The sequence below is a fragment of the Electrophorus electricus genome, chromosome 8 (genome assembly GCF_013358815.1).
Source record: "Electrophorus electricus isolate fEleEle1 chromosome 8, fEleEle1.pri, whole genome shotgun sequence".
In the NCBI taxonomy this organism is placed as follows: Eukaryota; Metazoa; Chordata; class Actinopteri; order Gymnotiformes; family Gymnotidae; genus Electrophorus; species Electrophorus electricus.
The window spans coordinates 7,296,233-7,320,475 of NC_049542.1; the positions used below are offsets into that span (position 1 = coordinate 7,296,233).

The 24,243-nt window shown below is 45.3% G+C and overlaps 1 protein-coding gene across 2 annotated transcripts; it reads left to right on the forward strand.

Moving 5' to 3' along the window:
• The first annotated feature begins 125 nt into the window (after positions 1-125).
• swt1 (SWT1 RNA endoribonuclease homolog) lies at positions 126-23,185 on the forward strand. Of its 2 annotated transcripts, XR_003411900.2 has the most exons (19): positions 126-215; positions 2,085-2,165; positions 2,292-2,356; positions 2,461-3,475; positions 3,583-3,639; positions 3,767-3,896; positions 4,099-4,194; positions 4,530-4,718; positions 5,007-5,100; positions 5,231-5,385; positions 5,658-5,818; positions 7,033-7,171; positions 8,629-8,777; positions 10,285-10,430; positions 10,818-10,961; positions 16,790-16,856; positions 17,186-17,253; positions 22,106-22,548; positions 22,651-23,185. XR_003411900.2 is itself a non-coding variant. In XM_027028385.2 (18 exons), exons 1-18 carry the CDS (start codon positions 198-200, stop codon positions 22,203-22,205), a joined length of 2,874 nt encoding a protein of 957 aa, XP_026884186.2. In that variant the 5' UTR covers positions 126-197; the 3' UTR covers positions 22,206-23,185. The 2 variants fall into 2 exon arrangements, 1 of the variants encoding a protein (XP_026884186.2); XM_027028385.2 differs by having other exon boundaries at positions 22,106-23,185.
• Positions 23,186-24,243: the final 1,058 nt, after the last annotated feature.

Sequence of the window (24,243 nt, forward strand, 5' to 3'; positions counted from 1 at the left end):
TTTAGTTCCGTACCTTTTCATCTACACACGCTGCGTAGAGCTACTCCATGATCTACGCACAAAAGAACAGCAGACCAATCAGTGTCCAAAAAAATACGGAAACTACGTTCATGGTCCTTGTCGGAAGTTGTATTCTGAATGAACAACATAAAAATATCTGGAAGATATTACTCACCCTGTGCTGTCTTTCGGATTTGATGCTCTGTCAAACTCTGGTAGGTTTTGTCAGTTTAATGTCATAGTACCATAAGGAATCATTATGTTATGTCTTAGTTGTCAGTAAGAATGCATGCTTATCGATGTTTGTTTTGCGCTTTGTAAGTTAAGCTAGCTAGCTTTAGCTAACCTAGCTAGCTAGCTAACGTAGTTGGCAAATACGACTTATCTTTTCATTGCTGTAAGAAGTATTGGAATGCTGGTTAGCAATCTAGCTAGCTACATTATATTTCCAATTAACTTGTTAACTAGCTAGCCAGCTAATGAGGGAGGAATGTGTGGTTGTCAGTGTCTGACGAATATATGGCTGCTAATATACTTTGCTAGTTGCTGGTTGCTAGATTGGTTGATTTCTGTGGTATGGTGAGAGCAGCTTTGAAATCTTAAAATGGTTGACATTGTATTGGCTTTTGAATCTGTAATTTGGGTAAATGAGTTGTTTATAGAATAGTAATTGGATTCATTTATTAATAGCTAGCCCCGACGATCTTTTGCAACCCATGGACTAACCCCGGAGCGAACGTGGGTTGGAGTTTGTTCCTGGGAGGAGGAACTACTGCGGCCCTTAACAAGATTAATGGTTTGGCATGGCAGGTACTTAATTTAGTCAACGGGACTGAAAATGTCCTGACCGTGCTCAGTGATGAGGTAGATAAGATCCTAGCCGCAGATCTCCTCTTGGCAAAGGAGGGAGGCATCTGCAAGGTCATTAATGAAACGTGTTGCTTTGACATCCCTAATTACTATAACAACATTACTGACATCATTTTGTACACGAAGGCCGCTATTTCTGAGCCTCCACCTGCTGATGATTCTTGGTTCAGTTGGCTGACGGGCCTTGTCGGCCCTTGGGTATCTTGGCTCATAAACGTATGCTCGCCCATAATCTTGATTATTGTGTTGATTCTTGTTTGTGGTCCCTGTTTATTGTCACTGCTGTCTTCTTTCATAACTCACAGCTTGACCTCTGTGGTGAATCATGCTTATGTTGCCTTGGTGCCTGCATATGAGAAAGGTCTATATACTGATATAATTTCTAATGGAATTAAAGGGGGGAATGTTAGACACTGGAGCCTTTCTCTTCTCAGGCACCCAGCGCAAGGTTTCTGCTTATCAGTCAAGACATAGCTGCTCAACCATGGGCTGCTTGCCCGAGGTCATCTGTGCCCTCTTCTTGTGTACTTTACCCCTCCCTTTCTCTTTCTGTCTCTCTCTACACACGGGAGCAGCTCATGGAGAGCATCCTCATCTTTACTTGCTTCTCTCTTTTCTTCGTAGACCCTTAGATTAGACAGTAGAACATGCCTCCCACTTTCCCCATCGTCCTGTAGATTAGATAGGATAGTATAGGACACGCGCACACATATATACACACATTGTGCTGTCTTCAATAAAGTGGAACTCGCTTGATTCACTACCCTGGTGTCAGTGTCTCTTGACTTCCCCGGATCAATCCGGCTACAGAGGACAGCGGGCAGAGGGTAACTTAGAGGAGATCGAACCTGAAGTTCTGGTCACTTTGGACCAGTTTCTAACATGGATGAGAACAGGTCTCCTGATAGTTTAGCTATCATAATACAGTTTAAACACAAACAAACATTGTTAGAGTGCTGTCGTCAGGTGAGTGACGCGAAGACGGCATTCTAACAGTGAACAAATGCAATGTTACAACCAATTAACGCTTAACAATAAATTGTAAAAAGGTTTGCTCCATAGCAGGGTTATACAGTTATAACTAGAATATGTATGCAGAGGATATAGTAAACTCTTTGATGTTTTATTTCTTTATTTCACATTCACTCATTGAGCAAAAAGAGAAGTTTACGCTCCTGTCAGATATGTGCTAAAATCTTTGTGTATCCATACAGACAGTGGAAATGTCCAGAAAAAAGACCAAGAAGCATAAAAAAGAAAGAAAGAAATCTTCCATGTGCTCCTGGGAGGATCAGGTGAGTAGATTCTTGAAACAGTGATTGTTTGAAATTCCAATGCCTTCATCTGCTGTTCCATGTACAGCTTGTTCTTGTTTGCATTTAATTGTTAGTATATTCATTCAGAAACATTTTCCCTTTCAGAGAAAAGGTGACACACAGACTCCTGGCAGTTCCAGGAGTAAAAACAAACATGAGCATTTCCCCAGGTGAGGCGTAACGTACTTCTGAGTATTTATCTCCCACTTGGCTAACCCTCTGATTTACTGTTTCATTTCACCTTTCAATATTCTTTCTCTTATGTGCTGTGCAGTCATGTTGGACATAAGCAAAAATGGGTTAAAGGCACACGTAGCCCACGATCACCCAGAGAAGAGAGATCAAAAAAAGAGACCTGGAAAAAATCAGAGGTTGAGAACAAGCAGCTGAAGCTCACAGGAAACAAAGCATCTCTGGACAGTGATCACAGAGCCCCGCGTGACCCAGTGAAACACCTCTCTTTGGGACATGACGTTCATGCCATGGGGAAGAGTAGCCAGACTTCATCCAGGCCTGGTCCTGAAACCAAAGAGCTGGAGGGGAGGAGGAAATCTCTGGTTAAGAGGAGATCTGCCCAGGAGGAGCCAAGACAGAAGCCAGCCAAGGCCTGCATTCTCCCTGGAGGGGAGAAGAGGAAGGAGGTTTTGAAGAGGAGGTCCTCCACACAGGAGGACTACCCAGTAGTCAAGCAAAGAACCACTGAATCACAGGTTGCTGTGCGTGAAAAATTGAGCCACAATAGAAAAGAACTGGAGATGAGGAGGTCCAGGGACTTAGGCAGGGAGGTTCACTCAAAAGCACAGCACATCTCCAGTATTAAAACAGGGGCTGTCCACTCCAAAGAGAGTTTGTCGTCAGTCAGAAATCCAGCATGGTCCCTTACACCAAAATTGCCCCAAAATGTCAGCCCTGAAATGCAGGGTAGTGAGAGACAGAAGGGGCAGGCTGGCTCCACTCATGGTCCAACCTCAGGAGGAGAACCCACCTCCTACACTCGTCTTCCAGTCACTTTCAAAATCTCAAAGAAGCATTGTGCTGTAAAAGCAAACACGGATGTTTGCATCATTGACAGCGATGACAAAATGACCGCAGTCGCTGGTTGTGTGGCCTCTCCGTCTGCAAAAACTGGCCCTGGACACATTGGACCGAGACCTGCCAAAGTTGCATCACCTGTTGGGTCAGCTCCGCGTCAGTCTTCCCGATTCCACCAAGCACGGGTGGTGCAGCATGGTCCAGTGACAGACAGAAGCGCCACAATCACAAGCAGTACTACTGAATGGACAGAGCATGTAAGTCTGTCTTCTCATAATACAAAAAATCCAGAAGCTCACTCTTGAAAGGGTGATCACGCTTGCTCCTCAAGTTATGTTCAGAACAGAAGCCTTTTCTGTTTCAGGCTCTTCATCAAGGTGCTTCCACTGAGTGCACAGAAGCTTTCCACATTGACCAAGAGGTGAGTCTTGTGAGAGAGTCTGTACTTTTTGATGAAGGCCTTGTGTGTGTGCATACGTGTGTGCGCATATGACTCATTTCTTTGTTTGTGTGTCTGTGCCTGTCTCTGCTTTGTGCTGCATTTGCAGATGCTACTGGTGGAGGAGCTGCACCTGGCCCGCTTTGACAGACGTCTCACCGTGAACGTGGCCGAGAGCTATGGAGAGCTTACTTGCATGGATGTGGACCTACCAGAGGAGGGCGCCAAAATGGCACTTAGTAATGTCACTATTAGGCAAATTAATGTGCATGTGCACACATTTTGAAATATACCCGCTGTCCGCAAAATATAGACACACAATTTTTCCAGGCAGATTAAAATGTTAATGTTTAGTCATTTTATCTTGATGTGCAGTTATCTGGTCTTGTCACTCCTCATGATGATATATGGCCAGTTTTTCAGATTATTTTAATACTGCAGGTGAGGAACTGCAGGACCTCCTTATTGTGCTGGACACAAATGTTCTTCTCAGTCATTTGGACTTTGTGAAGAAGATGAGGTCTCATGGGCTTGGAGGTAAGAAGATGATAAACTTTCATGGGCTTGGAGGTAACAGTTGAAGGTAATATAATTTAAATCACTTTTCCAGAACTGGAATTTAGAAATCTGAAAATATGGTTTGATAAAACCATGCCAATACTGTTATTGAAATAACATAGATTCCAAGATGCAAAGATTTTTAATTTGGCCTCAAAATATTTGTTGGTCTGACACATGCATTTTTTCTCCTCAGCATTAAGGTTTTTTGCTTGTTTGGTGGTACGTCAGTACATTTTTAAACAAACCAAGCGGAGTTCATGCTGCCATAGTCCGATCTATTCCAAGTGGCTCTCCCTGTGTTCCCTTTGCAGCCCTGGGGCACCCCACGCTGCTCGTGCCCTGGGTGGTCCTCCAGGAGCTGGACGCACTGAAGAGCGGCAAACTGTCGTCCAAGGTGGAGTGCAAGGCGCGGCCGGCCGTGCAGTACATCTACAACTGCCTGAAGCGCCAGGAGCCACGTCTGCGGGGCCAGTCCTTACAGCAAGCCTCGCAGGCAGCCTGTAGGTGCACCTGTATCTCAGACAGCAGCAGGCTTCTGGTTACCACCTCATAGTATTCATTCATATCAAAGTGTTATGATCACAGTTTGAGGGCTATGCTGTGTGCAGAGACAGTGGAACTTTTGATTGGGCTGCTTGGCAGGTTGTTCTTGTGTATGTTTTTGAATTTTAAATGTGGGGAAATGTCATGGAAAGAAAATAGGTTGAGCGGGCATGAATTTCTGTGTTTCACCACCTCGCCAACTGAGGGCACTGTGTACTATCACTATTGCGTGTGTGCTGTCTCAGGTGGGCTGCTCGTTGGGAATAACGATGATCGAGTGTTGCAGTGCTGCCTGCAGTACCAAGCATTGCGTCCAGAGGGCAGTCTCATCCTGTGCACGTAAGCGTATGCAGTTTGACCTTTTCTGTTCTGTAAAGCTCAAAACTCATTACATTGTTCGGAGTCATTTTCATAAGTACCCTTTTTTACTCTTTTGTATTCATTCTTTATTTTTCCTTTGGCACTGTAGTAATGATAAGAACCTGTGCAGTAAAGCCCTACTGAGTGGGGTCAAGGCCCTGAGTAAAGCAGACCTGGTGGAACAGGCAGAAGTAAACCCTGGGCTCTTAAACCACAGCTGCAGTCTCCACGCTGTTCAGCCCCCTGCAGGACCCAACGAGGAAGGTCGGCCCTTGACCTCCACATGCCTTGCATGCCATTCTGCAGGACAGACATGTCTTACTGAGACGAGGCTCGGTCTGCAAGGACGTACAATCTGACTTTAACTCTCAGAACTGTATCCAGAGGGGCATGAAAGAAAGAAAAAATGACTTACATATCTGCTGCTTTCTCATAATTATCTAGGCTAAAGTCTTTTTTTTTTTCTTTTTTTTTTAACTATAAAAAAGCATCTGTATATGAATGTGTTTAACAGAAATAAACATTCACTACTTTAGGTCTCTTGCATAAGGGGGAGGAGGCGAACGGGTTGCAGGCACCTGGTGTGGAGGGTGAGCTGAGTGTGTGTGTGTCTGCGCTGGAGAGCAGCCTGCAGGGTGCGCTGTCTGCCGTGTTGGTGGAAGAGATGAAGGGCGCTTTTGGGGACCTATGGACAGAGGTGACCTCAACACACACACTCACAAGCACATTCATTTGTGTGTATGCGCACACACACACACACACTGCTTAAATAATACTGTGTCTTGTAGCTAATAGGTTCCTATAGGTTTATAGGTATATGTTGGGTTGCCCTGTCTGTTGCTCTAAGGCTCTTGTGCCCAACAGTGTGTAGCAGTAGACAAGTGAAAGGTGCTGAAGTGTTTAACAGTTACTGATGGGTATCAGGGCCAGTTAGCACGGTCCTAATTACATAGTGCTCACTGCCGTCTGCTGCCTTTCATGGCTTATTAAAGATATTAGCTTTGTCTGCTGACATACTCTTTTAATGGGTCTGAACTGGGACTAGAATAAATCAAATTCGTCTCCAGTAATTTGATTTTATACAGTAGGGGACCGTGCCACATATGAAACTTGATTTAGTGAAGGTGTAAATAAAATCCTTTTTCTTCCCAGTCACAAACTCTTGTGGGGGCCTGAAGATTAATTAACAAGGAAATGGATGATGTATTATTTTTAAGAATGAAGTCATGATCATGTTCTTCATTTTCCAATAACTGCCTCTTTAAAAATAACAATAACCCTCTCTAATAACAATAACCCTCTCTAATAACAAACCTCTCTATTTAATGTCAAATCCTGTGTGTTGTAGTGTTGTGTGCCAAGTGTATGCAATGCTGATTCATCTAAAATATGAAAAAAAAACTTTCCCGATTACTTCATAACTCCATATGTATTAGAAATGAGATGCAAGAAACGTAGAAAGATTTCTTGCAAGCGAGTGACTAGGTGCAGCCTACCATGTGGTTTGCACAGGAGGGCTGACATTGCAGCACCTTTAGACCATCTGGTCCTGGGAGTCAGACTCAAAGTGTATGACTGAATATCTTTTGCAGTTGAAGGATGTGAATCTCCCTGCTGTATAGCTTGTACTGTTCTGTCCAGATTGTTTGTGCTATCAGAGATGGTTATGCACAAACGACCGTCTTCTACCTGTAGCCATCCACTAGGGACAGTGACACACTCAATACCAAGATGGGCTGAGTGTGACTAAACAGATGGCATGTGTCCACACTATGCTAGGCTGCTGAGACTCAGTTTTAATATTAAAAGTTATTAAAAGACCTGTCTGCAGGGGCAGCACCAAGTTTCTGTTGTTTTGTGTTTCTGAATCCTTATATTCTGCTTAATTGAATTTGTGTATGTGTTTTGTAGATAGTGTATTTGAAGCCCCCATGGACTCTGCAGGCAGTGCTGCAGTGTTTCCGGAAGCACTGGATCGCTGTGTTTGGGAACATTATCAAGAGGAATCTGCTCAGCTGTGTGGAGATGCTCAGCACCTCTCTCTGCTCAGGTGTGTGTCTGCGTGTTTGTCTGCGTCTGCATGGGGGATTCTGGGTGCACAGTGATGGTGTCTGACCAGTGCTGAAAAGCAGCTGGTGCATGTTTGGAAGGGAGTGAGATGCATCTCTTTATCCCAGCCCAGCAGCAAAGACTTATATTTAAGACTGTGTGTGTGTGTGTGTGTGTGTGTGTGTGTGTGTGTGTGTGTGTGTGTGTGTGTGTGTGTGTGTGTGTGTGTGTGTGTGTGTGTGTGTGTGTGTGTTTGCCTGTTCGTGTCTGTATCTGTCTGTGTCTTTCTGTGTGTGTGTGTGTGTGTGCGTGCATGTCTTTGTATGTATGTGTGTTTCATGATCTGTTTTTTTCCATCGGTGCCACAGTAGAATGACTGTGCCTTTCCAGCCTACTGACTTTGGCTGGGAGCCAGGTCTGAATGAAAAAAGAAAGGGGAGAGGGAGGGAGGGAGAGGGAGAGAAAGAGAGAGAGAGAGAGAGAGAGAGAGAAGAGAGAGAGAGAGACAAGGAAGGAAAGAGAGAGAGAGAAGGAAGGAGGGAGGGAGAATGAGAGAGAGAGAAGAGAGAGAGAGAGAGAGACAAGGAAGGAAAGAGAGAGAGAGAAGGAAGGAGGGAGGGAGAATGAGAGAGAGAAGAGAGAGAGAGACAAGGAAGGAAGGAGGGAGAATGAGAGAGAGAGAAGACAGAGAGAGAGAGAGACAAGGAAGGAAGGAGGGAGAATGAGAGAGAGAGAGGGAAGGAAGGAAAGAGAGAGAGAGAGAAGAAAGGAAAGAGAGAGAGAGAGAGAAGGAAGGAGGGAGGGAGAAAGAGGGAGGGCAGGGGTGAAGGGGACACTGAATCTGTGGAGGAGTGGAAAAGTACTGCACTCCCTGTTTCTGTGGCCCTACTGCCTGTGGCTGGAGTTCTTATGGTCTGCGTGGGTTGGTGAGTGGGTGTGTCTGTGTCTTCTAAAGGAGTGCCCTTTAAAGGAGTCTGCACTGTTCTGTAAGAATATTTGAGTGCATGAGTGTGTATGCTCTCTCTCTCTCTCTCCCTTTTTCTGTTCCTATTCTGTTCTCTGTTTAGCCTGCTGTACTGCCTCCAGAAATAAGGAATAATTTGATATATACAATAAACCATCAACTTAAGAAATATCCTCCCCTATAATAAAGAATTCCACTAAAAGCTTTTTAAGAAAATGGAATATATTGAGTTGTAAATAAACCTTAAGAGTCTATAGTGTATTCAATATAATATAAAATTTTTCATGGAACTCCAGCACTTGGACAGCATTGCTACAGTTTAGTATTTGCTCTGCTCTAAGCTGATTTAGCTCACAGTGGGCTTTATAATTAATTGCTGATTTGAATCAGAAGTGTTAAGAATGTTCAGCAGTCCTGTGGGCTGATGGTTAGTGAGCTCTATTACCACAGTGTAGCGTGGTGAGTGTGTTCACGGTCCTCTTGTGCGTCCGTAGGTGTGATGGTGGAGCGCAAGACAGTCCTGATGTCAGCACGCGCAGCTGAGGAGCTGCTGGTGGCGCTCAGCTGCAGGTCCTCATATGGCGGCCATGTGAATGCAGCTCTCTTCCACCTCAGGGGTCTGAAGGGCAGGCCACAAACGCAGGTGAGTCCCAGCACCCCCACACACACACACACACACACACACACACTCACACTCACGCTCACGCTCACGCTCACACTCACACTCACACTCACACTCACACTCACACTCACCCACATACACATACACGCTCACACACACGCGCGCACACACACACACACATACACGCACACTCACCCACACACACACACACACACATACATGCACACGCACACACACACTCACACATACACGCACACGCACACACATACACGCACACGCACACACACACACGCACACTCACACACACGCACACGCACACGCACACGCACACTCACACACTCACACACACACACACACTCACCCACACACGCGCACACGCACCCCCCCACACACACACACATACACGCACACACACACTCACACACGCACACTCACACACGCGCACACGCACGCACACACACACTCACACACGCACACTCACCCACACACACACACACACACACACATACATGCACACGCACACACACACTCACACATACACGCACACACATACACGCACACGCACACACGCACACGCACACTCACACACACACACACGCACACTCACCCACACACGCACACTCACCCACACACGCACACTCACCCACACACACACACGCACACTCACACACACACACACGCACACTCACCCACACACGCACACTCACCCACACACACACACGCACACTCACACACACACACACGCACACTCACCCACACACGCACACTCACCCACACACGCACACGCACACTCACCCACACACGCACACGCACACTCACCCACACACGCACACGCACACTCACACACACACGCACACGCACACTCACCCACACACGCGCACACGCACCCCCCCACACACACACACATACACGCACACACACACTCACACACGCACACTCACACACGCGCACACGCACGCACACACACTCACACACACGCACACTCACACTCACCCACACACGCGCACACGCACGCACACACACACACACACACACGCACACACACACACATACACGCACACACTCACCCACACACGCGCACACGCACGCACACGCGCACACGCACGCACACACACACACACACACACACACATACACGCACACACACACTCACACACGCACACACACACACACACACGCACACACACATACACGCACACACACACTCACACACGCACACTCACACACACGCACACTCACACTCACCCACACACGCGCACACGCACGCACACACACACACTCACACTCACCCACACACACGCACGCACACGCACACACACACACACACACACACACTCTCACTCTCTCTCTCTTTTACATCCCATCCTCCTAGCTATAATTTTTAAAGTCTTGACTTCACATTCAGATTGTGGGAATCACCAGAAGTCATGAGATGTATCCTAACCAAAGATATATTATATTGTTTTATATTATATTATTTGATATTAATATTATATATTATGAATGTGTGTGCGTGCGTGTGTTTCAGCCACTGAAAATCCCAGTAGAGGACCCCAGTGATGATGAGACTCTCATGTCAGAGGCAGTGGAGGATACAGCTCCGCCTCCCCAAGCCTCTCATCAGGAGGTGTGGGCTTTGTTTGAGAGCATCTGGAACAACGTGTGCCAAGTCAGGTGAGAGAGGGTTCACACGGGTAAGTGACAAAGTCCTCAGCAATGCATCTAACCTTTTAACAAATGTGATTAATGTGGCCTTCACATGCTCTGTCCCCTCAATTATTATATTTTGAAATATACAGTCTTTGGGGGCATTTTTTGGAAGTCAGTGCTTAAAAGGTAAACTAGTGCACAAGAGCTGATGCCTTTTGCTTTCCCAAAGTTTCATCTGTTTCTTAAAAACTCGTTTGTGTGGAAGGATGCAATCTCCTCAGGTCCTGCCTGTGACCTCCCTGTAATCTCCCCATTCCCTCTCCAGTGTTTTAGCCCTGGCTGCTGCTGCATGCATGTGAAGGGCGTTGTGCCTCCCATGGTAAAGTACTTTAACATTACTGTTCTCCACAGCTCGGCTGTGTTCTCAGCCCTGCACTGTCCCACGGGCTCAGTAGGGCTGACGCAGTCAGGCCCCATGCCTCCCCCTCAGGATGCCCTCTCCTGCCTCCACAGGCTGTCTGCCACCCTGGCACAGCTGCTGGAGCACTTCCACAGGTATGCAGACAACCTGATGCCAACTGATGCACTTTGTTGCTCTGCAACATTCTCGGAACTGTCTGAACAAAAAGAAAAGTGTAAGACACTCAGAGATGATGCATAAACTTGTGTGTGACACACACACACACACACACACATACACACACACACACACACACACGTGGGCACACAAGCTGGTCTCGACTGCAGCAGTCGTGACTTCCACAGTCATCTGGATGTGACAGTTTTGCTTTGTTCCTGAAGTAAAGGACAGTGGCAGCTTTAGAAGAGCTGGAAATCCAGAATTCAAGGCTGCACGGCATCCACCTGCGGAGGCAGGAGTCTTTCATTACCCCTCAGTGTCCTGTTAATGGAATTACAGTTTTTCCTCGTCTGTCTCCACAGCTCATTGTCCTTGAGAGGACGACATGAGGTTTGCTAAACTTCAAAAGCTGCTCATTGCTGCAAGGCCGTGTTTGTGTTTTTGTGTGTTTGTGTTTTTGTGTTTTTGTGTGTTTGTGTTTTTGTGTGTGTGTGTGTGTGTGTGTGTGAGAGAGCCCCCGTGGTTCCAAGCAGCATGTACACACACATCAGAAGTACCTGTTAATTCAGAACTCGTACCTGTTTGTCATGCAGTATTTCCCATAGAGGGCTGCACATGGATGAAATCCTGTCCCCACCCACCCCGACATACGCAACACCATCCCCACCTAACCAACCCCTCACATCCCTAACACCATCCCCACATGTCTCACCACTGCCCCCACCCCACACCTACAATACCTAACACTTGCCCTCCTCCCTACCCCAGTGTACTATAATACAATTTATTTCCCAGTTCGTCAGAGCTGGTCTTGGGTAAGATATACATATTAGAAATTTCTCCTTATTTCAGCAAAATACATGAATACGTAGTTTTTAACATCAACACTGTCCCCATGTATCAGAATTAAGCACATACCGAGGTCCCAGTATGTGAGCTGCTAAAAGTCAACACCGATGAGTGAACACAGTACTAAACTGCCATAGTCAGCACAAATTTTGGCAAACTAAAATTTAATTAGTACTCAAGACAGTATGCCCATCCACTGATCCATGCAGACTGTTTCCAGACATCGCTTTCGGCATGTGTAACTGCGGTGATAATGTTTTCCCCATTCCTGTGAAACTGCAATTTCCCATAATGCCACAAACAGGCCACTCTACAACCTAACTGCAGAAACAATCAGATTGCTCTAAATCTTATCTGCAGCCATAATCAGACTGCTCTACATCCTAAACACAGCCCTAAATGCACAGCACTATTTATTACCTACAACCATAAATGGTTAGGATATGCTGGCATCCAACAGCCAGGGTGACAAAGTTATATGCTGTCATGACGGAAGTAATCCTTGATTATTGTTTATTTTCTTCTGCACCTGTAGTCTTGTCATAGACACCTCTCCCATCATGGCTTTGTCTTCATTTATATCTTATAGAAATGGCAGCATGTTTCATTCTGAAAATGTATAGACGGTGGTCTCCTATCCCCCATTAATACATGATAGTTAAGGGCATTAAAATCAATTTGGTACAATGGGCTCTCTGTGCAGGACAGTGTGTGCTCACTCACATGTACACAAATGTTTCCATGACTTGGCAAATGCTTGGTGATTTAGTTAATGAACAGAGTCATTCGCCTTGTTTCCAGGACCAAGAATGTAGAGTGTGTGTCAGGTCCGATCGCATTTTCCACAGCGATTTCCAGGCTTTTTGCGTAAACCGGTGCTGGAATTTCATGGTTCCAGAACCTACTGGCCCATCAGAAATAGTCTTCTAGCAAACGAGGATGTATTTCTAACTGAATGAAAAAGCCAGCATTATAAAAAATGATACCTGGCATGCCCTGGTGTCTGTCTAAACACTGGCTATGGAACTACTGTTTACTGAAATTTCAGTGACGTTAAGGAACATGCTCCCCCCCCCCCAACCCTTTGCAAAAATAACTGATATGACATCCAAAGCTGGCAAGCTTCAGTAAGAGGATATTCTCAAGAAAGTTCATTAATCTGTTTCAGCAGGTTTCCCTGGAAATCCAGTTTTTCGTTTCATAAGTACATTTTATATGTACAGTAGTTTGTGTGCAAGTTTGTGTGCATATGGGTGTTTTTCATGTTTGTCCTGTCTGTGCAGGGTGGAGGAACTAGGAGGAGGGGTGTAGAAACAAATTTCTTGCAGTTTCTATGGATACAGCTAGACTAATTTTCATGTGGGAGAAGCAGAGAGATGACTCATCATGGTTAACACACACACACACATACACACACACACACACACTTTTTTCCCCTTCTCTTCTTTGTCTTCTTTTTGCCCTGAACACAAAAAGAGGATTGCTTACATATATGCAAACATCTTCTGCTTTCAATCTGCCTCTTCTCCTGATCTCTTCTTGCCCTTCCTTCCCTTCTATACCTCCCTCTCTCTTCATTCCCTCTGTCATTCCCTTCTATTCCTCCCTTTCTCTCTTCATTCCCTCCTTCCTTCCCTTCTATTCCTCCCTCTCTCTCTTCATTCCCTCCCTCCTTACCTTCTATTCCTCCCTCTCTCTCTCTTCATTCCCTTCCTCCTTCCCTTCTATTCCTTCCTCTCTCTCTCTTCATTCCCTTCTTCCTTCCCTTCTATTCCTCCCTCTCTCTCTCTTCATTCCCTTCCTCCTTCCCTTCTATTCCTTCCTCTCTCTCTCTTCATTCCCTTCTTCCTTCCCTTCTATTCCTCCCTCTCTCTTCATTCCCTCCTTCCTCCCTTTCTCTCTTCATTCCTCCTTTCTTCCCTTCTATTCCTCCCTCTCTCTTCATTCCCTCCCTCTTTCCCTTCTATTCCTCCCTCTCTCTTCATTCCCTCCCTCCTTACCTTCTATTCCTCTCTCTTCATTCCCTCCCTCCTTCCCTTCTATTCCTCCCTCTCTCTTCATTCCCTCCTTCCTCCCTCTCTCTCTTCATTCCTTCCCTCCTTCCCTTCTATTCCTCCCTCTCTCTTCATTCCCTCTCTCTCTTCATTCCCTCCTTCCTTCCCTTCTATTCCTCCCTCTCTCTCTTTATTCCCTCCCTCCTTACCTTCTATTCGTCCCTCTCTCTCTCTTCATTCCTTCCCTCCTTCCCTTCTATTCCTCCCTCTCTCTTCATTCCCTCTCTCTCTTCATTCCTTCCCTCCTTCCCTTCTATTCCTCCCTCTCTCTTCATTCCCTCTCTCTCTTCGTTCCTTCCCTCCTTCCCTTCTATTCCTCCCTCTCTCTTCATTCCCTCTCTCTCTTCATTCCCTCCTTCCTCCCTCTCTCTTCATTCCTCCTTTCTTCCCTTCTATTCCTCTTTCTCTCTTCATTCCTTCCCTCCTTCCCTTCTATTCCTCCCTCTCTCTTCATTCTCTCCCTCCTTACCTTCTATTCCTCTCTCTCTCTTCATTCCTCCTTTCTTCCCTTCTATTCCTCCCTCTCTCTTCATTCCCTCCCTCTTTCCCTTCTATTCCTCCCTCTCTCTTCATTCCCTCTCTCTCTTCATTCCCTCCTTCCTCCCTCTCTCTTCATTCCTCCTTTCTTCCCTTCTATTCCTCCCTCTCTCTCTTCATTCCTTCCCTCCTTCCCTTCTATTCCTCCCTCTCTCTTCATTCTCTCCCTCCTTACCTTCTATTCCTCTCTCTCTCTTCATTCCTCCTTTCTTCCCTTCTATTCCTCCCTCTCTCTTCATTCCCTCCCTCTTTCCCTTCTATTCCTCTCTCTTCATTCCCTCCCTCCTTCCCTTCTATTCCTCCTTCTCTCTTCATTCCCTCCTTCCTCCCTCTCTCTCTTCATTCCTCCTTTCTTCCCTTCTATTCCTCCCTCTCTCTTCATTCCCTCCCTCCTTACCTTCTATTCCTCTCTCTCTCTTCATTCCCTCCCTCCTTACCTTCTATTCCTCCCTCTCTGTTCATTCCCTCCCTTTCCCTTCTATTCCTCTCTCTCTCTCTTCATTCCCTCCCTCCTTCCCTTCTATTCCTCTCTCTCTCTTCATTCCCTCCCTCCTTCCCTTCTATTCCTCCCTCTCTCTTCATTCTCTCCCTCCTTCCCTTCTATTCCTCCCTCTCTCTTCATTCTCTCCCTCCTTACCTTCTATTCCTCTCTCTCTCTCTTCATTCCTCCTTTCTTCCCTTCTATTCCTCCCTCTCTTCATTCCCTCCCTCTTTCCCTTCTATTCCTCTCTCTCTCATTCCCTCCCTCCTTCCCTTCTATTCCTCTTTCTCTCTTCATTCCCTCCTTCCTCCCTCTCTCTTCATTCCTCCTTTCTTCCCTTCTATTCCTCCCTCTCTCTTCATTCCCTCCCTCTTTCCCTTCTATTCCTCCCTCTCTCTTCATTCCCTCTCTCTCTTCATTCCTTCCCTCCTTCCCTTCTATTCCTCCCTCTCTCTTCATTCCCTCTCTCTCTTCATTCCCTCCTTCCTCCCTCTCTCTTCATTCCTCCTTTCTTCCCTTCTATTCCTCCCTCTCTCTCTTCATTCCTTCCCTCCTTCCCTTCTATTCCTCCCTCTCTCTTCATTCTCTCCCTCCTTACCTTCTATTCCTCTCTCTCTCTTCATTCCTCCTTTCTTCCCTTCTATTCCTCCCTCTCTCTTCATTCCCTCCCTCTTTCCCTTCTATTCCTCTCTCTTCATTCCCTCCCTCCTTCCCTTCTATTCCTCCTTCTCTCTTCATTCCCTCCTTCCTCCCTCTCTCTCTTCATTCCTCCTTTCTTCCCTTCTATTCCTCCCTCTCTCTTCATTCCCTCCCTCCTTACCTTCTATTCCTCTCTCTCTCTTCATTCCCTCCCTCCTTACCTTCTATTCCTCCCTCTCTGTTCATTCCCTCCCTTTCCCTTCTATTCCTCTCTCTCTCTTCATTCCCTCCCTCCTTCCCTTCTATTCCTCTCTCTCTCTTCATTCCCTCCCTCCTTCCCTTCTATTCCTCCCTCTCTCTTCATTCTCTCCCTCCTTACCTTCTATTCCTCTCTCTCTCTTCATTCCTCCTTTCTTCCCTTCTATTCCTCCCTCTCTTCATTCCCTCCCTCTTTCCCTTCTATTCCTCTCTCTCTTCATTCCCTCCCTCCTTCCCTTCTATTCCTCCCTCTCTCTCTTGTCTCTGTGCCCTTCATACAGTTCCTTTGTCATTTACTGTCTCCCTCCTAGCAACCACCCCCACTTCACCCAGGCCTCCTTGGACTCGCTCACTATCACATTTTTTTTGCCTCTCTGTTTTCTGTGGTTAGGATGTGGTTGCATACATATCCTCTTTGGTGGATAATATTATCTCAGCTTTCTGACTCTCTGTCAAACAGGTTCTTCACATCTGTTCGTTCTGACCTGTATAGCCTTAAAAACCTCCAGTAGGCTGTTTTCATGTGAACACACCTTTTTTACACACAGCTGGCCATTATATTTGCATTCCAGTCACGTCTGCGCTGCTCTACCACACTTAATTTAACTAAAGTGGAAAAGGCTTGTGTCGATGTGTAGTGATATCTCAGCGGTTAAGTTGTTTCACTTGTAATCAGAAGGTTCCTGGTTCAAGCCCCACCACTGCCAAGTTGCCACTGTTGGGCTCCTGAGAAAGGCCCTTAACCCTCAATTATTCAAGTTGTACTCAGGTCATAATTGTAAGTCACTTTGTATAAAAGCTTCAGCTAAATGCCACAAATGTAAATGTTAAGTGTAAGTGTTATCAAAACAGATAAGGGTAAGAGTTAGGGTCAAGGTCATGCTCGTGGTCATATTTTGACATAATGTTGACACTAATGTTGTCTGGGTAGGGTGTAGTACACCTAAACAAATGGTTGTGACGTGGGCATGCTCTGCTCTTCCAGGTTAGTGTCCGTGGACAGCACGGTGGAGGACGCCCAGGCCCTACTCACCCTTATTCACACCTGTGAGGTAAGACTGACACAGCCCAGTACACTCTAGCCAAGCCATTTAAGCAGCACAGCTGCGGTAGCTTTGACTGTTAGCTTGTCTCTAAACCGTAGCATTAGGATTGTACGTGCATTGCATTTAGCAAGCCAACGTTGGTTTGCAAAATATGGCCATGACTGTTGGTTGTACTTGGAACTGAAGGTGGCTTGGGGCAGAAGATTGCCATGATTTGCAGTCAATTTAACAGGCTCACATCTCAAGCTGTTGGTTGAACTTTCACCGAAGATACCCCTCATTGATCTTGATTGGGAGCATGCATTGTGTGGGTTCAAAAAAACTCTGTGTTTCAGATGGCTGTGATGGAGCCCTGCGTCAGTGCCTGGGACCTGTTTGAGTGCCTGTCCCTGCAAGAGTACAGGTTAGTTTATGGCCATGCATATCAGAGGCCTTAGGTCCAAGCCACTCGGTCCAGCCCCCCTTCTTCAGATCAGCGGTGGCAGCCTGCCGTCCAGTGTCTGCATTTGCTGAGGCATCGTTTGGCCATCCTGCCATGTCCCTCTCTCTGCGCCCACCCTTGTGGACATACCCTCTAACCGCTGGTCATCTGGCCTGCGGTTTCCAGCATGCATGCCGGTTTTTTTTAAGCATGAGTTGTATTTATTTTTTTAGTCCATCTGAACAGTCAGCTAAATTCTTCATGAGCCACCTCCGGCCCCCTCCATATTTTTTTCCCCTCTGGAAATTTCCAGAAGCTATCCTGGCTGGAAAAGATCATATCCTGTTTAAAGTGGTTCTCTGATCCAGATGATTGCAATTATTTGAGATGAGGTTTTTGTTCCAAACGTGTTGTTGTTGTTGGGAGGTTTCAGGTTACGTGTACTGTATCAAATTGCATGTTCATTTGTGTCTTTGTATGTCACCCATGTTGATTTAACCTCTATGTAATCAAGAATATTTTACATTGAAATGCAGGTGCTCTTAAAAACATGGACTCCATTTTAGTGATTTTATTGAATCTCTCATTTCAGCCTTCATTCAGTTGTAAAAGTCAGCATTTGGAATTCATCTGTGAATTGGACATTGAAAGTAGACCTCAGTCCAGAAAAATCTGAATTGTTTAGGGGAAAAAGAAGTAATGTACGGTGTTTGTAGAGATGGCTTTCTTGGTTTTTCATGTTTAGTCTTTGTTCCATTTAACTATGCTGAGCTGGCCCTGTTGTTATGGAGTTTTGCTGCTGTTAGTAGTTCTCCACCATGATTCAGTGTCAGAGGGGTGTGAGAGAACGTATGCTCAGACTGAGGGAAGGAAGAGGCATGAGAAGTGAGTGGATGGAAGCAGGAAATGGGGGAAATTCAAAATGGACGCTTCAGAACCGTCACTAGTGCAGGCTAGGAGAAGCTCGAGAAAGCTTCAGTGGGTTAAGACGTTCTGTTTCATTGGAGGGTTTTTTGTGCCTAGGCAGAGTGAAGTCCAGCTATTGTTTAACCTAGCTGTGGTGTCCTGTTTGTCCCATTCTGCTTGCTCTGCAGGGGGTCTCTTCCCACACAGCTGAAGTACAAAATCATTGACCCAGACACATGCTGTTTTAAGTGCTTTTTAAAGTGCATGACTTGTGCAGTATGATTTTCCTCTAATTGAAAATTCAACTTGGTTATTTCTTTAAAAATAGGTGAAAGGTTAACTGGCTCACACACTGGTAACTCATTGTGTTGATCACATATACACAATGTTTGTGAACAGCATGAGGTAAATGAGACAGGAGAGTTTACAATTGATCACCCCTTTACCTCCCCACACTTCATCTGTTTTTAGTCTTTCTAATATGATTCAAACATTGTCTCCAGACCCATTCTTGTGTACCATGTGTCTCCTTACACTTGCTGAGACACACAAACACACACAGGCCACACTGATGACCTCGTCATGTGCTGAAAACATGAAGTACGCAGGCATGTGACGTGCTGCTCTGTTTGCCTCTCTCAGCCACACGGCTGTGGCCTGTTCCCTAACGCATGTTTCTCATGGAAGATGGAGGTTTCTGCCTTTGTTGATGTGACCGTGCAGCCTGCTGGTGTGTTTGGTATTCCCAAGGACGGTGAGATAATTGTGGGGACACGGCCCTGCGTCCTTGGCCCACACCTGCAGAATGGCTGGCAGCCCTTTGACGTTCACAGAAGCAGACTTATCATCCAGGTGGCCTGGTTGGCCCACATACTGGAGGTCCAGTCTTGTTGTTTATTATTGAAGCATGTTGAAACAAAGGTATGCTTATGTATAAAGGGGGAAATCCATGTTAGTGTGTTTAACTGCATCTATGTAGGCTAGGTGGTGAGTGCATCTGTCTGGGGGTGTCTGTGTGTCTGTCTGTGTGTGTTTTTCCTCACACTCTCCATGTGCACGGGTCCTCTCCCTCACACTCTCCGTGTGCACGGGTCCTCTCCCTCACTCTCCAGCGAAGTCCACAGGGACGTTAACAGAAGGCTGAGTGCTCATGGGACGACGTAGTGTGCGGTTTGTTTTGGTCCTGCACTGTGTATGGAGAGCACTGCCATAAGGACGTCGTGACGGAAGCTGAGCAGCTCAGAAAGCTTGAGGCCAGGTCGGCAAGAAAGGCAAACACCCTCCCACCCACTAGACCAGCACCCCCCTTTCTTTTTTATGAACACCCCCCCCTTTCTTTTCATCACACTTCATTATTTCTTCAGCCACAGTTCTTTACTGTTCTTCACTGTTTATTGGATATAGTGCCTACAGAGGACTAAGCTGGCTTTTCTCTGGATGTAGTGGGCATTGTTGAAGCTAGATGTTTTAGTACAGAAAACAGAAGAAGGAGAAGTAGGTGTGTGTTTGTGCGCGCAAGTGTGTGTGTGTGTGTGTGTGTGTGTGTGTGTGTGTGTGTGTGTGTGTGTGTGTATTTGTGCGCATGTGTGTGTGTGTGTGTGTGTTATGAATGTATCCTTAGCAGTATGTGGTCACCATGGTAGCAGAAATATCAGCTGTAGTATGGGTGGGTTAGGTTTAATAGTGTCTCATGTTCATCACAGCTGCGGACTGCTGGATGTCTGTAGCCTACATGTTCTCAGGGTCCCATGTCCAGGGAAAGAACATGCCGTTGAAGGAGGCGCTCATGTATTTCAAATGCAACAAATACACTAGGATTTGGCCTACGATCAGCCTGGTTGGTGTTGCATCAAAAAGCCTTTCAGTATATGTGGGGAATGTCTTAATTCTTGTAAACAAGTTTAATGTATGTATGTCAAGAAATACCTTAATTTTTTTAAATGTAACATCATAACCCTACTGTTTTACTATTGATAACTCTTCATCAGTAGTAAAACTAAACTGTTTAATGTCAGTTTAATCCCAGCACATGTTCCTTGTTAGTGGGTGAACAATCCAAGTGAAGAGTCATGTGTGGACTTTGACCTTCTACCACCATTTGTACGCTTGTATTGAATACCCGCATTTAAAGGTTAAATTCCGTGGTCACTCAGCAAGGACAAAGAGGGTTGGCATCAGTTTATGATCTGCACACCTGCTTCGGGGTGCTGCGGTTTTGTGTCCCTTAACAGTCCTATTGTTGTCTCCCTCATGCTTCAAAGAAGGTGCAGTCAGCCCACAGGATGGGTCTCTGTCTGCTCATGTCCTCTGCCATGCGCAGAATTACATAAACAGCAATGGAGAAGTGAAGAAGAGAGAGGGAGTGAGAAAGTGGGAGGGAGGGGGGGGGATGATGGGCATGGAGGTTGAATAGTGTGCCTGGAATGTTATGTTTTGGGTTTTTGGGGGTGGGAGGGGGGGTTTGTGTGGGTGTCTGTGTGTGTGCGTGTTATGTAATGCTCAGCTGTGAACAAAAGCGATGGAGGTTATAAACAAGGAGAAACGGGCTGAGCAGGGGGGGAAGCACCCTGCTGACACCAGCGAGGTCTTCACGATTGTTTCTGAATCTGAAACCCAGTGAGAGATAAGGCGCGATGCGATAATCTGCGGCTCTCACAGTCCATCTGAAGAGCAGGTTGTGTTGTGGTACTCGGGCATTTAGTTTGTCCTTTTTTGTTTGTTTTTTAAAAGTGAGGTAAAATCTTTAGACATCGAAAGTTAGCACAAATGTAGTGGAAAATAGTGTAGAAGGAAAAACCTATTTGACTGTCCATCTCAACATAGATCCTTGCAATATAATCCTGTTTACCTATACAGATGAGAGTTTATGGAAGCGAATTCAGTGTAAAATGGTGAACACATTGATATGTCAATGACTCAGTTGAGAAATGATGAAATGCATGCCCACAGCATCCAGAGCTGGAGTTCTAATTTTACTTTTCCTGCAGTGCTGCTGCTGTTCTTATGCTTCCATATTGTTTATAAACTTTTTACTTATTGTTTGTCAGATGATGCCAAACATGGCATGTGTCAGAAACCAGCATGTATGTTAAACTGATTGCTGATTGGAGCTTTTGCCGCGAATTGTTTTTATTACCTTTAGAAAATGTAACGCAGTTATGAGTGTCTTTCATCGTGTGCAACAAGTTTGTTTTCAGATGGACTTGCAGAGTCTGTAATGACACTCACTTTGTCTCTCTGCCTTTGCTGCCAGCCACTTCCTGAATACAAGAGATCATTTCCTGTTTGTTAGGTTGGGCTCCGGAGTGGAAGTCATCAGAGGCATGTTTGTGTGGGAAACTTTGTGGCAAGCAGTCGGGGATGGGGCTATGGGACACCCAAATTGGGGCCTTTGAGAGTCTGACTCTGCTTTGACTCATTACATGCCATGTGCCACTCAGTATGGTCTTCTTGTTTGTACAAGCAGTGTAGTGGAATGTAGTTGTAAATTACCCCGCTCCTCCCTGCAGTAGAATGTGGCTGATGTGTAAAACCTAGACAGATTAGTGGAATGTTTTCCTGCCTTTGCCCTGAATTAGACTGCTCTGACAAAAAAAAAAAGATTCATGCCCTCTGTATATTTACCACTGTCATTTCTCTCTGATGGTTAGCATCAAACAAGGCATATGAACATGGACTCAGGCTCTGCTAGTGCACTTGAGTCTGTGGATATCTCATTTATCTTCTGGCTATATGGTGTATGCCCTCTAAGTGATATGTAACTTTTAGAATATCTGGATGTCCCCTTTGGTATTTTGCCAATTGTCTGAAATGTCCCTAAATATATTTATAGAACTGGGAAATCCTGTAATGAAATTGCAGGGGGCAGGTTAAACCTCTACTGGTCCATTTTGTCTGTCTGTCTGTCTGTCTGTTTGTCTGTCCTCAGAGAGAAGCTGTGTGTAGGAGGTACCCAGTTGATGGAACTAAAAGCAAAACTGGACCAGTGTGCAGCTGCCGTGTGTGGTCAGGATGGAGGCAGCACGTGAACCTGGCGGGCAGACATGTCCACACTGTAAAACCATGTACCTTCATCGCATCCACTGCACTCCATGCAATTTGGGAAGCTTTAACATTCACTCGCCCTGGTGGACACTCACCATGTGTGACCAGAACCTCATGATCTTGTTGGACCTCTACTAAGCAGCTCAAAGGAATTTACTTTGATGTGGAACTTTTGAGGACTGGAGAACTTCTTCAGGTCCATAGTAGTTGTTGATCTGCATTTGATTTTATATGCCTTGCCTGTTGATGCTTTTGTCCATCACCAATATACAGAAAGAGAGGCTTCTTATCCTCTTCTCCACTGGAAATGAAGCTACCAAGGGCAATGTAGGTGGCAGGCACTTTGAATGATTTCTGTTAAGGCCCTATGCAGATTTGTTCATCATCAGCAGACATTCACTAAAAGTATACTCTGGTCGTCATTTTCAGATCAGACTTCTTGTGACTTTATCTTAAGGTCATAGAAAATCTACAATGCTGGAACATGCAGTAATTGTACAAGCTCTGGGATCTCCTCTGTGCTTCCAAAACCTGCGAATATGGTACCTGGTGAACATACAGTAAAGCAGAGAATCGAGGTTTTACCTCATCATGGACTGTCCTTCCGTCTTCGAAGATATCATGGTAAGGGAGGGTGATGTAATAACACTGCTGTTACTTCAGGGATGTCAGGAGCAAATATTTAAAACCATTATATTTTTCTAAAGTGGAGTGGCTTCCTGGACATGACACAACATATTTAAGATGGGAGGCTGTTAAATGAAAACTACAATTTTTCATTGAATGTGAACAGAAAGAGTAATGCAGTAATTACTGTTAAGATTTATTATTAATTGTTGTTTATTAATGTTTTTGTTTTACATTTTATACATTTAGCATTTTCTGTCTAAAAATTAGAAGCTTTCAATTAATTATTTGTTTGTAAATTTGATTTAAATTAAAACCTGTCCTTTATCAAGTGTCATACCTTGTCTGTTGTGGTCTACTGTCTGCACATTAATCTGTGCTCCTAGCCCAACACAGAAATCCAGGTACTGCTGCCAACTCTTGAGCTGACAATAGTTTCCTGAGAATACACTCACTCTCATTAACATAGGAAAGATAAGGTTTCCTGGCTCTGATGTAACTGTAAGATGAGGTCGATGTGGGATTTAGCTCAACATGCCTCTGACTCTAGTCCTTTGGCCTACAGTCTAATCAGCATACTGATAGGCAGTCACAGGGCAAAAAGACCAAGAGGAGTGAGGTATTCAAGAACACACACCATCAAATCTCTACTGCTGGACACAATTATTGACATAGTGATTTAATGACTATGTAATTGGCCTCGATTTCCAGCTGACGGTGTTACTTGGCCATTTCACAGCCCAAGGTGAAATCTGCTCTGCCAAGTTGGAACATATATGAAATATAATGACTCAATCATTTTCTTAGTGGTTTCTCTTTGCACAAGTGCAAAAATATGACAGGGAAGATTTACTGCTGAAAGCCAGTCCTCCTGCCATGGTGCATGCAGCAGTCTTTATCAGATTAGCGGTCAACTCCACAGTGATAATGTACTGGATCCAGGTGCCATTTCTGGAACTAAGAGCTCACATTTTATAATCTATGATTCCAGATATTGAGATTAAGATCATCATTCATGATTGGAGATAGTAATGAGCTTGCCTGCATACATCAGTGTGGTAAGTCTATTGAGGTAGCTGGATCTAACAAAAAGGTGTCAGCCCTGTGTGAACAGCTTCATTTTGGAGTGACTGATGCCCCATGCTGCTTATGGAGTTAAAATGAGTGAAACACAGGAGGAGCTAACATGGTCAGTATTTGCCATTTAACTGCAAATCCAGGGAAAGGTGTAAATTCATATGATCTATTTGACAGTGGAAGAAATTGCTGGTGAGCTTGCTGTAGGGGTTTTATTTGACTGCTGGCTTTGTCAAACAAGCAAAACATCAAATATACAAGTTACTTTGCCAGACTGAATTGATAAGTTAAACACAACAATATAGCCAATAGTTTTCT